At 40.0% G+C, this 15,483-nt stretch overlaps 3 protein-coding genes across 3 annotated transcripts; 2 read left to right on the forward strand and 1 right to left on the reverse strand.

The window, feature by feature from the left end:
* Window positions 1-2,402: 2,402 nt before the first annotated feature.
* Window positions 2,403-5,978, reverse strand: LOC137968173 (uncharacterized). The gene is made up of 2 exons (XM_068814804.1): window positions 3,659-5,978; window positions 2,403-2,911 (listed from the first exon to the last, which is right to left on the reverse strand). Exons 1-2 carry the CDS (start codon window positions 5,976-5,978, stop codon window positions 2,403-2,405), a joined length of 2,829 nt encoding a protein of 942 aa, XP_068670905.1.
* A 2,177-nt stretch (window positions 5,979-8,155) lies between these two features.
* On the forward strand, window positions 8,156-9,394 carry LOC137968174 (uncharacterized). Its single transcript, XM_068814805.1, has one exon. It carries the CDS (start codon window positions 8,156-8,158, stop codon window positions 9,392-9,394), a length of 1,239 nt encoding a protein of 412 aa, XP_068670906.1.
* A 183-nt stretch (window positions 9,395-9,577) lies between these two features.
* LOC137968175 (uncharacterized) lies at window positions 9,578-11,932 on the forward strand. The gene has a single exon (XM_068814806.1). The coding sequence runs from the start codon at window positions 9,578-9,580 to the stop codon at window positions 11,930-11,932; it is 2,355 nt and encodes a 784-aa protein (XP_068670907.1).
* Window positions 11,933-15,483: the final 3,551 nt, after the last annotated feature.

Below are 15,483 nucleotides of genomic sequence, written 5' to 3' on the forward strand. Positions count from 1 at the left end.
CCATTTTTATTACATGCCGGGAAATAAATGTAAGTTCCAATTGTTCTATTTCCTCGATAGAAGTTAAGACTTCTTCAACAACGAACTATAGATATTCTTGGTGCAAAAAAAAATGGTATTCTTCAAATGAGACGGCCATTGTTTTATGAGTAATATAAATGAAACTCTCCAACTCACACAATCGGTCACCCAATAAATGGTTTAGCAGTACGTCAATCAGGTATCAGGTATCAGGCAGGATTCCTGGTAGTATGCTGATGGGCTTCTTAGGTGAACTTTTGAAGTCACCTAAATTCACTTCAAAAGCCGAGAAAGTCCTCTTTAAAAAAACAGTGAAATTCTGCTGCTATTCTACTGCATTTTTTGCACAGAACATATTTTTTTCAAAGAATTGTTATTTGTGCATAGGTCTGCATAGAAGACAAAAAGACAATCTCTATATATGCATTAGCATGGCTATTAGTTGATAGTCAGCAAGTGCGTCAACTAAAGATTTCCAATAGATTATCAACAGCATTTTGGGCGGTATGACGGTCAAGTTTCCTTGGTCAAACTCTCTTAATCTCTAATACTGGTTTAACACTAATGTTACCAAGTTTTAAGCACTGCGGAACAACGCGGATTGCCCACTGCGGGGCGTCTTGCGGGGCAATACGCCGCTCTGACAAGTTTTCTGGTTGTTGTTATCTTGTCCTATGAGGCCACCTAGGCGGATCTTCTACGCAACGATTTTCTGTCCTAAGATCTCATCAGCAAGTCGAGCTGGGTTGACCACCAAGGCAGCCTCTTTCATGAACTTCCTTTTCCTCTTCCTTTCTTCTTCGTTTTCAAGCTCTTCGCTATCACCACCATCACCAGTCGTGGAGTTGTCTGATGACATTTACGAATTAAGACTTCAGCACAATTTCTTGCTTGATTTTAATGGCCTCTTTTATCGAGACACTTTCTGTGAAATTAAAGGAAAAGGCAAAATGACTTCACCATGCTGAATTTCCACCTTTCTGCACTTTACTCACATTTCCCAGCATTTGTAAAGTCTCTGTATGCATTTCAGATATATAAAAAACAGACGACGACGGCAAAAAAAAGAGTGGCAGATTAGGGCCAAGAAGGAAGTTCGGGACATTCTCAATCAGTCTTTTCTCCGTTTATATGAATAGTAAAGATCATTGGTCGCTGTTTAATCAGAGCAACCACAACAGAGAAGATGCTGTGGTCGTCGAGAATTCGAGTTCATTGGTTTACAGTCAACTAAAACTAACCCGGCCTGCGAGCCCTCGACTTTTTGGTCAAGACTAGCCCGCAGGGTACCCAAAATAAACCTAATAAACCTTTCCCCGATCCACTAAATCCTGAACGGCCCTACCAGGCAAGTACTGCTGGTTGTATGTTCGATATTTATCAGCATTTTTTTTTTCAGGGAACGGGTTCCAGCGCTTTCTGAGCTATTACGTATGATCTTTATGGGCTATTGATGCCCTATCACAACAAAGAAAGGAACGGTAACTTATGTTAGTGTCTTTCTTTTGATCTAAAAGGATTCTATTTTGGAATCGAACGGACTAATCGAGCTAATTCTCCATGATACAAATCCCTTCCTTAACCACACAAAGGAAAAGACACAAACAAATCGTAATGTTATGTACGAGTAGGAATTTTAAGATTTGCATGAGACAACGGTTTTTCGCAAAAGTAAAAAAACATATATGTATAAATTTACGTTTTAAAATAAGAAATAGTTTCCCTCGCTTCAGTCTTGTGTTTCTTTGTCTTTGCTTCAGTTTCTGAGTCGATTAAGAGCGGTTTAGGTGGTTTTCGGTCCCTCTCCTATAGAGAGGGAAAAAGGAGGAACTAAAAACTACCTAAATCGATCCCCCCCTCTTACTTTGACATGATTTTTGCTGACCCCCCCAATCCCCCCTTGTCCTCCGACATGCGTGAAACAAAAAGTAAGCAATTATCAAGTCACCACGTCCAACTGATAGATATCCTACAAAACTACCTTAAATTTGGATTCTAGTTGCTCTTCGCCCAGACCTTGTGTAGACAACTGTCGTATTGACATTAAAGTTCTCGGTGCTCTCAATCATTTCGTCTTCTTCAGTCGACTCCTCTTCCTCTTCAGAGCTTGAAATACCAATCTCTGCAAGGACACAGTCTTCTTCCTCTGAGCCGTCTTCTGATTCACTACTGAGTGAATCAGGAGACGACTGATTGTCGCTCTTCCCATCCTCCTCTCTCTCAATGCGTTTAGCAAGTTCTTGGATGCTATTTTCTTTAATTGCTTCCAACTTTGCCTTTTTTGTCCCATATTTTCCAAGGTTATGGTGTGCCATGTACTTATCTAACTCCACAACTTTTAATTGTGAAAGGCTCCTCTCATGAAAGATTCCTTCCCAGTCCTAGTCTTTGTATGTCTTTCTAGCTGCTTCTTCTTCTTCTTCACGTTTCTCGGCCTTTTCTTTTGATCTTTTTTCTTTTCTTAAAGATAGCAGTTTCATGTGATTGACATACATCTTGATGGCGTCTTCAGTGACCACGTATTTCTGCGAGAAATCTGTGATGTTGTCCGGATTATCGAAAAATGAGTTAGCTTCTCCGAAAATTACCCTCAGCTGAACCCTTGGGTGGAAATCATCCACACTTCTGCCAACAGTTAGGGTGTCTTCCGTAGCAAGATAATAGAGACCAGGTCTTTGGGCATCGGGATGTGGCCTGGGGATATGTTTTATGTCAGCAGAGCAGCAAAAGTCATTGGAAACACAAAATTCACACCTTTCACTCTTTTCCTTTTCGCAAGATCCTTTTAAAAACTCCATGTACATTTCTCCACTCTCACTATGTTCTTGTGTGAATTTTTCAATTTTACTGAAATAGGCATTGCCAGGAACTGTTGCTCTATGATCTCTGACTTGGTAGAGGTATATTGCAAAAGGTATGTGGTATTGAAAAAGAACTGTTTCTCTTGCCTTGTGGTCACATAGGATTTCATGTAACCTGCCAATGCTGCTACTATCAGAAATTCAATTCTCATTTTAAGTGGATTTATACTGATGATGGTCACTACAAAAAAATCCCTAGAGCGCTGGATCGAGGACAATATGATCTCATTCTTAATCAGTAAACCGCAAACCTTTTCCAAGGGTAAAGGGTGGGGTTTTCTACCTAACAGTTGTCATGTCGGGTAGTTAAGTTGATTTTACAAATTCAGTGTATTAATTTCTTTAGTTTTCAAAGTCTTCACCAAAGGGAACCCGGCAAAGCAGGAACCAAATAAAATGTATTCTAATATTTGAGAGCAAATACTGCAGCCTTACAGGCATGAGAGAATTACGTTTAAAAATTGCACCGTAACCAGGATGAGACATGTTGTGAATCTGAAAGACGTTCTCTGGTTAAAAATTGGTTAAAAATTATAAGCTTTCGGCTATCTATCTATAGCCTTTAACGAATGAAATATAAGAAGCACGAATCAAAATATATACGAAAAGGGGTGTAAAAATTCAATGCGGGTGAGAACTAAAATATGAATAAGAATGATCTAGAAAAAATTACAATAAAATAGAGTATTGTCTCGGTAACGGTTTAGAATTATTGTCCGCGTTAACAGTTTTAGCGGTATGCCAGGATTCCAAGGTTTTTCTAACACGGTAGTTGCCTTTGTCAATCACGCATGCATTATTAAAGTCAATAGAGTGGTCATTCTTCCATGCATGGCTGGCAATGTTTGACCCTTTCGCGAAATTTTTTAGGTTTCTTTGATGTTCTTTTTTCCGCGTTAAAAAGCATCTTCCAGTTTCGCCAATGTAACTCCACGGACAGTCCGAGCACGGAATTTTGTAAACAACATTGCATTGTTGGTCCAAGGGCTGTCTTGTTTTTGGGGATGGGAATTCTTGCTGAAGGGTTTTAAGTGGTTTGGTGACGACTCGAATTTCATGTTTGCGTAATAATCTCATGAGGGGCTCTGTCAAGCCGCTAATATATGGAAGGCACGCAAATCCATGGGGTGTATTCTGTGGGTCAACCCAACTAAAGAACATTGCTACTAATTCTTCTGGTGATGGAACAGTTGGTGATGGTGGCTTCTTTCTATTTTTGGAAATATAAGAGATGACTGAGGACGGGTAGCCATTGGCTTTTAGTGCATCTGTGACATAGTTGGTCTCGCGTGATTTTCCTTCGTTAGTGCTTGGGAGATTAGACGCACGGAATAACAAGGTAGAGGCCGTGCTGATTTTGTGTTTTCTCTCATGATGTGAGGAGAAGTCTAGATATCTATCAGTGTGGGTTGGTTTTCGATAAACGTCAATGACAGCAACACCATTTTTTCTTGACACTAAGGTGTCAAGGAAGGCAATTTGTCCATTGTTCTCTTCTTCAATGGTAAATGTGATCTTAGGGTCGACAGCGTTTAAGGTGTCGTGGAAGGAATGGACAGCAGCTTTCTTGATGACAACAAAGCTGTCATCAACGTATCGTTTCCAAATCCTTGGCGGAACAGTGGCAGAGCTGATGGCTGACTCTTCTATCACTTCCATACAGAGGTTAGCGACGATAGGGCTAACAGGGCTGCCCATGGCACAACCATGAATCTGCTTGTATGTGCGATTATTGTAGACAAAATAGTTGTTTGAAAGAGTGAAGTCAAGGAGAGAGATGATGTCGTCGGTAGAGAGGTTTGTTCTGGTCTGTAGTGTGTTGTCACAGTTCAGTTTATTGCGGATATAATCGCAAGCTTTATTCACTGGGATAGCTGTGAAAAGGGACACCACGTCAAATGACACCATGACTTCGTCGTCCAAGATTTCGATGTTAGCTACTTGTTTCGCGAACTGGGAGGAGTTGAGGACAGAATAACCATTAAGGTTCTGTATCGGAGAAAGGATATCTGATAGAAACTTGGATGTGTTATAAAGGGCGGAGCCGATACATGAAACGATTGGTCGAAGAGGGCAGCCAGGTTTATGGTGTTTAATAGAGCCACGAATGGCAGGTAGAGAACCATCTGTGGAATGAAGTTTGCGATAAGTAGCTTCGTCAATCTTATTTTCTCTTTTTAGAGCGAGGAGCTTGCTGTTCAGTTCTCTTTCAATTTTGGTGGATGGCGACTTGTAGACTTGTTGATAAGTGTCAGGGTCACTAAGTAGAGCTTCCATCTTGGTGTCGTAGTCGGATCTGTCTAAAACAACGAAACAGTTCCCTTTGTCAGCTTTTGTTATCACACGTTCAGGATCATTTTTTAAGTCCTTTAAAGCTTTTTGTTCAGCTTTCGTGATATTTTTATGTGGTGGAATTCGAGCTCTATGGAGTAAAGAAGCCGTAGTGGTTCGTATGGCGTCCTTCGAGTCATCGGGGAGGCGGGAAATGGCGGCTTCAACCTCAGAGACAATGTCTTTAACAGGGATGTTTCGTGGTGTTGGGGCGAACTTGGGGCCTTTCTCAAGTAGAGAACGTTCTGCCGTAGAGAGAGGTTTGTGTGATAAATTGATCACCCAGTTCTTTCTGTCGATCGTATTAGAGCTGTCATTTTTTGCTTCCATCCTTAAATTTGTAAACTTGTTCTCGTGTCTCGCTTCAATGTTGTTGCGGACTGATTGCGATCTCTTAATCAAATATTGTAGAAGCGTGGAAGAGATGTCATCGGTGACTAAGGTCGATAATTGCTGTTTGGATTCTTCGAGCGTTCTTTTCAAAACTCGGATTCTGTTGTGACAAATAGAGATTCGTGCTCGCATACAATGTTTGCTGGCCCGTTCCATAATGTTTTTGAACATCGGATGGTTGCCAGGTGGTTTAAATCTCAAAGACTTCGGAGTCCAATGGTTTTCCAATGCTTTGTGCGTAAATTGAAGATGGCGATGGTGAGCTTCGAGTTTGTAAGATGTTTTTTCCATAGTCCGCGCTAATTTTAGGGCTTCCGACCCAGCCACTTGGCGAATACGTTTAAAAATTGCACCGTAACCAGGATGAGACATGTTGTGAATCTGAAAGACGTTCTCTGGTTAAAAATTGGTTAAAAATTATAAGCTTTCGGCTATCTATCTATAGCCTTTAACGAATGAAATATAAGAAGCACGAATCAAAATATATACGAAAAGGGGTGTAAAAATTCAATGCGGGTGAGAACTAAAATATGAATAAGAATGATCTAGAAAAAATTACAATAAAATAGAGTATTGTCTCGGTAACGGTTTAGAATTATTGTCCGCGTTAACAGTTTTAGCGGTATGCCAGGATTCCAAGGTTTTTCTAACACGGTAGTTGCCTTTGTCAATCACGCATGCATTATTAAAGTCAATAGAGTGGTCATTCTTCCATGTTTGACCCTTTTTTCATTCTTCCATGTTTGACCCTTTAGTAGCAATGTTCTTTAGTTGGGTTGACCCACAGAATACACCCCATGGATTTGCGTGCCTTCCATATATTAGCGGCTTGACAGAGCCCCTCATGAGATTATTACGCAAACATGAAATTCGAGTCGTCACCAAACCACTTAAAACCCTTCAGCAAGAATTCCCATCCCCAAAAACAAGACAGCCCTTGGACCAACAATGCAATGTTGTTTACAAAATTCCGTGCTCGGACTGTCCGTGGAGTTACATTGGCGAAACTGGAAGATGCTTTTTAACGCGGAAAAAAGAACATCAAAGAAACCTAAAAAATTTCGCGAAAGGGTCAAACATTGCCAGCCATGCATGGAAGAATGACCACTCTATTGACTTTAATAATGCATGCGTGATTGACAAAGGCAACTACCGTGTTAGAAAAACCTTGGAATCCTGGCATACCGCTAAAACTGTTAACGCGGACAATAATTCTAAACCGTTACCGAGACAATACTCTATTTTATTGTAATTTTTTCTAGATCATTCTTATTCATATTTTAGTTCTCACCCGCATTGAATTTTTACACCCCTTTTCGTATATATTTTGATTCGTGCTTCTTATATTTCATTCGTTAAAGGCTATAGATAGATAGCCGAAAGCTTATAATTTTAACCAATTTTTAACCAGAGAACGTCTTTCAGATTCACAACATGTCTCATCCTGGTTACGGTGCAATTTTTAAACGTATTCGCCAAGTGGCTGGGTCGGAAGCCCTAAAATTAGCGCGGACTATGGAAAAAACATCTTACAAGAGATTTAAACCACCTGGCAACCATCCGATGTTCAAAAACATTATGGAACGGGCCAGCAAACATTGTATGCGAGCACGAATCTCTATTTGTCACAACAGAATCCGAGTTTTGAAAAGAACGCTCGAAGAATCCAAACAGCAATTATCGACCTTAGTCACCGATGACATCTCTTCCACGCTTCTACAATATTTGATTAAGAGATCGCAATCAGTCCGCAACAACATTGAAGCGAGACACGAGAACAAGTTTACAAATTTAAGGATGGAAGCAAAAAATGACAGCTCTAATACGATCGACAGAAAGAACTGGGTGATCAATTTATCACACAAACCTCTCTCTACGGCAGAACGTTCTCTACTTGAGAAAGGCCCCAAGTTCGCCCCAACACCACGAAACATCCCTGTTAAAGACATTGTCTCTGAGGTTGAAGCCGCCATTTCCCGCCTCCCCGATGACTCGAAGGACGCCATACGAACCACTACGGCTTCTTTACTCCATAGAGCTCGAATTCCGCCACATAAAAATATCACGAAAGCTGAACAAAAAGCTTTAAAGGACTTAAAAAATGATCCTGAACGTGTGATAACAAAAGCTGACAAAGGGAACTGTTTCGTTGTTTTAGACAGATCCGACTACGACACCAAGATGGAAGCTCTACTTAGTGACCCTGACACTTATCAACAAGTCTACAAGTCGCCATCCACCAAAATTGAAAGAGAACTGAACAGCAAGCTCCTCGCTCTAAAAAGAGAAATAAGATTGACGAAGCTACTTATCGCAAACTTCATTCCACAGATGGTTCTCTACCTGCCATTCGTGGCTCTATTAAACACCATAAACCTGGCTGCCCTCTTCGACCAATCGTTTCATGTATCGGCTCCGCCCTTTATAACACATCCAAGTTTCTATCAGATATCCTTTCTCCGATACAGAACCTTAATGGTTATTCTGTCCTCAACTCCTCCCAGTTCGCGAAACAAGTAGCTAACATCGAAATCTTGGACGACGAAGTCATGGTGTCATTTGACGTGGTGTCCCTTTTCACAGCTATCCCAGTGAATAAAGCTTGCGATTATATCCGCAATAAACTGAACTGTGACAACACACTACAGACCAGAACAAACCTCTCTACCGACGACATCATCTCTCTCCTTGACTTCACTCTTTCAAACAACTATTTTGTCTACAATAATCGCACATACAAGCAGATTCATGGTTGTGCCATGGGCAGCCCTGTTAGCCCTATCGTCGCTAACCTCTGTATGGAAGTGATAGAAGAGTCAGCCATCAGCTCTGCCACTGTTCCGCCAAGGATTTGGAAACGATACGTTGATGACAGCTTTGTTGTCATCAAGAAAGCTGCTGTCCATTCCTTCCACGACACCTTAAACGCTGTCGACCCTAAGATCACATTTACCATTGAAGAAGAGAACAATGGACAAATTGCCTTCCTTGACACCTTAGTGTCAAGAAAAAATGGTGTTGCTGTCATTGACGTTTATCGAAAACCAACCCACACTGATAGATATCTAGACTTCTCCTCACATCATGAGAGAAAACACAAAATCAGCACGGCCTCTACCTTGTTATTCCGTGCGTCTAATCTCCCAAGCACTAACGAAGGAAAATCACGCGAGACCAACTATGTCACAGATGCACTAAAAGCCAATGGCTACCCGTCCTCAGTCATCTCTTATATTTCCAAAAATAGAAAGAAGCCACCATCACCAACTGTTCCATCACCAGAAGAATTAGTAGCAATGTTCTTTAGTTGGGTTGACCCACAGAATACACCCCATGGATTTGCGTGCCTTCCATATATTAGCGGCTTGACAGAGCCCCTCATGAGATTATTACGCAAACATGAAATTCGAGTCGTCACCAAACCACTTAAAACCCTTCAGCAAGAATTCCCATCCCCAAAAACAAGACAGCCCTTGGACCAACAATGCAATGTTGTTTACAAAATTCCGTGCTCGGACTGTCCGTGGAGTTACATTGGCGAAACTGGAAGATGCTTTTTAACGCGGAAAAAAGAACATCAAAGAAACCTAAAAAATTTCGCGAAAGGGTCAAACATTGCCAGCCATGCATGGAAGAATGACCACTCTATTGACTTTAATAATGCATGCGTGATTGACAAAGGCAACTACCGTGTTAGAAAAACCTTGGAATCCTGGCATACCGCTAAAACTGTTAACGCGGACAATAATTCTAAACCGTTACCGAGACAATACTCTATTTTATTGTAATTTTTTCTAGATCATTCTTATTCATATTTTAGTTCTCACCCGCATTGAATTTTTACACCCCTTTTCGTATATATTTTGATTCGTGCTTCTTATATTTCATTCGTTAAAGGCTATAGATAGATAGCCGAAAGCTTATAATTTTTAACCAATTTTTAACCAGAGAACGTCTTTCAGATTCACAACATGTCTCATCCTGGTTACGGTGCAATTTTTAAACGTATTCGCCAAGTGGCTGGGTCGGAAGCCCTAAAATTAGCGCGGACTATGGAAAAAACATCTTACAAGAGATTTAAACCACCTGGCAACCATCCGATGTTCAAAAACATTATGGAACGGGCCAGCAAACATTGTATGCGAGCACGAATCTCTATTTGTCACAACAGAATCCGAGTTTTGAAAAGAACGCTCGAAGAATCCAAACAGCAATTATCGACCTTAGTCACCGATGACATCTCTTCCACGCTTCTACAATATTTGATTAAGAGATCGCAATCAGTCCGCAACAACATTGAAGCGAGACACGAGAACAAGTTTACAAATTTAAGGATGGAAGCAAAAAATGACAGCTCTAATACGATCGACAGAAAGAACTGGGTGATCAATTTATCACACAAACCTCTCTCTACGGCAGAACGTTCTCTACTTGAGAAAGGCCCCAAGTTCGCCCCAACACCACGAAACATCCCTGTTAAAGACATTGTCTCTGAGGTTGAAGCCGCCATTTCCCGCCTCCCCGATGACTCGAAGGACGCCATACGAACCACTACGGCTTCTTTACTCCATAGAGCTCGAATTCCGCCACATAAAAATATCACGAAAGCTGAACAAAAAGCTTTAAAGGACTTAAAAAATGATCCTGAACGTGTGATAACAAAAGCTGACAAAGGGAACTGTTTCGTTGTTTTAGACAGATCCGACTACGACACCAAGATGGAAGCTCTACTTAGTGACCCTGACACTTATCAACAAGTCTACAAGTCGCCATCCACCAAAATTGAAAGAGAACTGAACAGCAAGCTCCTCGCTCTAAAAAGAGAAAATAAGATTGACGAAGCTACTTATCGCAAACTTCATTCCACAGATGGTTCTCTACCTGCCATTCGTGGCTCTATTAAACACCATAAACCTGGCTGCCCTCTTCGACCAATCGTTTCATGTATCGGCTCCGCCCTTTATAACACATCCAAGTTTCTATCAGATATCCTTTCTCCGATACAGAACCTTAATGGTTATTCTGTCCTCAACTCCTCCCAGTTCGCGAAACAAGTAGCTAACATCGAAATCTTGGACGACGAAGTCATGGTGTCATTTGACGTGGTGTCCCTTTTCACAGCTATCCCAGTGAATAAAGCTTGCGATTATATCCGCAATAAACTGAACTGTGACAACACACTACAGACCAGAACAAACCTCTCTACCGACGACATCATCTCTCTCCTTGACTTCACTCTTTCAAACAACTATTTTGTCTACAATAATCGCACATACAAGCAGATTCATGGTTGTGCCATGGGCAGCCCTGTTAGCCCTATCGTCGCTAACCTCTGTATGGAAGTGATAGAAGAGTCAGCCATCAGCTCTGCCACTGTTCCGCCAAGGATTTGGAAACGATACGTTGATGACAGCTTTGTTGTCATCAAGAAAGCTGCTGTCCATTCCTTCCACGACACCTTAAACGCTGTCGACCCTAAGATCACATTTACCATTGAAGAAGAGAACAATGGACAAATTGCCTTCCTTGACACCTTAGTGTCAAGAAAAAATGGTGTTGCTGTCATTGACGTTTATCGAAAACCAACCCACACTGATAGATATCTAGACTTCTCCTCACATCATGAGAGAAAACACAAAATCAGCACGGCCTCTACCTTGTTATTCCGTGCGTCTAATCTCCCAAGCACTAACGAAGGAAAATCACGCGAGACCAACTATGTCACAGATGCACTAAAAGCCAATGGCTACCCGTCCTCAGTCATCTCTTATATTTCCAAAAATAGAAAGAAGCCACCATCACCAACTGTTCCATCACCAGAAGAATTAGTAGCAATGTTCTTTAGTTGGGTTGACCCACAGAATACACCCCATGGATTTGCGTGCCTTCCATATATTAGCGGCTTGACAGAGCCCCTCATGAGATTATTACGCAAACATGAAATTCGAGTCGTCACCAAACCACTTAAAACCCTTCAGCAAGAATTCCCATCCCCAAAAACAAGACAGCCCTTGGACCAACAATGCAATGTTGTTTACAAAATTCCGTGCTCGGACTGTCCGTGGAGTTACATTGGCGAAACTGGAAGATGCTTTTTAACGCGGAAAAAAGAACATCAAAGAAACCTAAAAAATTTCGCGAAAGGGTCAAACATTGCCAGCCATGCATGGAAGAATGACCACTCTATTGACTTTAATAATGCATGCGTGATTGACAAAGGCAACTACCGTGTTAGAAAAACCTTGGAATCCTGGCATACCGCTAAAACTGTTAACGCGGACAATAATTCTAAACCGTTACCGAGACAATACTCTATTTTATTGTAATTTTTTCTAGATCATTCTTATTCATATTTTAGTTCTCACCCGCATTGAATTTTTACACCCCTTTTCGTATATATTTTGATTCGTGCTTCTTATATTTCATTCGTTAAAGGCTATAGATAGATAGCCGAAAGCTTATAATTTTTAACCAATTTTTAACCAGAGAACGTCTTTCAGATTCACAACATGAGAGAATTAGTAACGATTTTCTTCTTACAGACCCTATCGCAAGTGGAGTTTTGAGAAAATGAGTATTTAGCTCACCTAAAACCCATATAATATTACAAATGTTTGCATTCATTTTACACTACTAGCTGACAATCTCCCTTCTTCAACTTTTTGTTCTACCAACAGGCCCTGAAGATAAAACCTATACAAAATTAACCCTTTCAATCCAAATTGCCTAGGGGGAAGACGAGTGTGCTAATAACAATAGTATATGCCTTCTAACTAGGACTCTAATTTTAGTAAAGGCTGTTAGGTGTTTCCTTGAAGTGCAGTATTTAATTAAATTGCACAACCTATGATTATCTTATTGCTAGTAGATGGAGGGAGAGGATTAATGGGGAAAGCAAATTGTGTATCTCATTTCTTATGCTAGGTGTAAGTAATTCTTTAGTTAATATAACACATGCATGTGTTAGTAATGAATGGGGTACTGTAAGAATGGCTATTACCTCATGACATCTTTGTAGTTTTCTTGGCATGTGTAAAATAATGTTCTGCATTCCTGCTCAGATCTGTTTTTGTCGTTGCATCTTTGGGAATAAAAAGAGGTCTTAATTTTTCCTACAGAAAGTTGATACCATGCACATATTAAGTAGTGCGTTATTAACGCATAGTGATATGACATGTGCACATCTGTACTTCATGAAAAGACAAATGCACTAATCTAATTAGGGTGCACACTGCTGCCAATAACTGATGACTGCAGACATGTACTCTATTTTTTGCAAAAAATGTGGGTGCTTTAATTAAGAAATAGCCTTGCATTCTTAGATGCAGATGCTCCTCAAGCAATGGCAGTAGTGTTGTGATTGAATCTCTGCTGTTTTCTTCTTCAAAGTTTCAATGTACCCCTGCCTGAAACATAATTGGCTAGCCTAAAAACACAATTATTTTCAACCATGTTTTAAAAAAATAGTAAAATTATTTTTTGAATAATCTTACTTCTTATAATGTATCCTTGTTTTCCTTTGTCCATGGTACTGAATATTTCCAATATTTCTGTATTTACTACTTAATTTGTACTAATGAGGGGTTACTGGCTTTATGAATTGCAAATTAAAGTTAAAGGTAAAATGTCTGTCATTAATTCATTGTTATATATCAGACATACATTCTGCATGTACATTCACTTGAAATGTCAAAATCAGTATGTTTTCATGGGGATTAGATTAGACATTGATAGGGCCACACTTGTTTTTCCTTAATCAATCACTGAAAACTTATGTCCCCATTAATTAATTTAATTAACCTTTGACACCCAAACCGGTCAGTCTTAGTATTTTACTCTGTCTAATGCCAGACGATTTTACTCGTCAATGGGGAACCCTCGGGAGTCAATGGGTTAATCTGAGCTACTTTGAATTTTTAGCTAATAATCAAACAGAACGTTTTTTGATGCTGAAATACCCAAGATCCCTAGATTTATCTTTACCACCACTTGGTGAGCAACATTCTCTAGTACAGATGATAAAGTGAGTTCCCTCAAACATTTTGATTTAACTTCTTCATATTAACATTCATGATGGTTTTACCTAAAGTTAAGTCATAAGAAAATAATAATATATAGAGGTAAAGAGGTATAAGATGTATAAATTCGAAATGATCTTAAATTTCATTGTGAAAATTTATGATCTTCCTGATTCCTTCTTGGATCAGCAAGCTTGGTAAAGGATTATTTGCAACTACATCCATTTTATTATAACAAAGCTCTTGTGGTTTATTATTTTTTTTACCCATTGCAGACTCACCATGCACTTGGGAATCATTTCTTTCGAAGACTGGCTGGAATAAAACCAATAATGAAACAGTTACTCTGAGACTTTCAGTCAAATGATCTGCAATAGGCATCTGGCACAGAGAGCTTTCAGAGATCTATTACAGAAAGATGTAAGATGGTGTTAGACATGGTCTGGGATGTTATCTTATTCTGAACACCAATGCAAGTCCTTTTTATTGTGATATACAGCCAGAGTGGCGGGAAATTCGTGCACTGTTTCATTAAAAAAATAGTGACTTTTTTTTTTCTTTTCCAGTTTCCCTACCTTTGTTTTTGAAATCCAGTGTAACGTGCTGGGAAATTATCTGTCACTTTTACTGCAATTATTCAAAAGTAGAAACTAATCACGAAGTGATAATACTTCAATCGCTATAAACCTACACTCGGCAAAAAGGATGACTTACGTATGTGACGCATAGCGGCTTTGTTGTGAACTGTGAGATGAAAAGTGAATGAAAAAGACTAATAATCTTTAGATTGGCTTTTGAGTTAGGTGAACCAAATAGAATACTACTAATTGTCATAACGCATACGTACCCAACTTCTTTTTTTTTTTTTTTTCCACTGGCTTCTCCCGTTCCCATCGCTATCTTTGACCTTGCTTGTATTGTCTCTAGTAAACTTTCCATACCGTTTTGAGTAGTATGTTCAGTGTCCGGTCTTGCATACCTTCATTATCCCTTGGCTGAGACCTTTATCTTTCACAAAACATATTTTTTACCCGGCTGTACGTTTTCACAAAAGTAAGATGCTTCGAGTATATCGAAAGAATAAAAAACGACAAGTAGAACAAGCTACCGACGAACTTTTCGGAAGGTACATTTTCCCGCTCTTTTGTATATCCCACAAAAGGAGTTCTTGAATCAATCCTCTCCCCAGTGTCTTTCCTTCGGACCTTGTAGAGAGGTAGGGTTGGGGGGAGCATTCCATTGCTGAGGTCGACCGAATTTTGGCACTAGTGCTCATTGAATTTTGGAAAAGCGAAAATCGACAAGAATGTGAACTCAGGCTACGTTTTGCAACTGGTAGACGTTTTTCAAGCAATAGATTGAAAGTGTACGTGTTCGTGATAGGGGATATGGGGGAAATGTCACCGAGGGGGTAAAGGAGGAAAGCGAACTTACACTCTACGACGGTCAGTGTTCCGTATTTGCCGAATCGTTTAATCTCCCAAAAGCGTTGCCTTGGTTTTGTGTCTTTCCTTTGGCAATGCAAGTATCAACAAAGTAGGAAAGACTGTTAAGATTTGACTTCCCATTTGACGATAGTCAAACTTGAAGTCAAAGATGCTATCGTATTTGTCTTCGCCTTTGTCAAGTAACAAAGGAACGCACAAAGCCTCTTCAGATTTGACTTCACATTTAACGCGCGTCAAATCTGAAGTCAAAGTTGTTACGAATTTGAATTGACCTTTACAATGGTCAAAGGCATAAGCAAATTGGTAATGGATTTGACCGTACGTTTGACGTGCGTCAAAGGTAAAGTCAAAAGCGATTCCAGATTTGACTTAAGCTTTGCCAAAGATCAAATGTGCAGCAAATCCAATTTT

This window comes from Montipora foliosa, chromosome 8 (genome assembly GCF_036669935.1).
Source record: "Montipora foliosa isolate CH-2021 chromosome 8, ASM3666993v2, whole genome shotgun sequence".
In the NCBI taxonomy this organism is placed as follows: Eukaryota; Metazoa; Cnidaria; class Anthozoa; order Scleractinia; family Acroporidae; genus Montipora; species Montipora foliosa.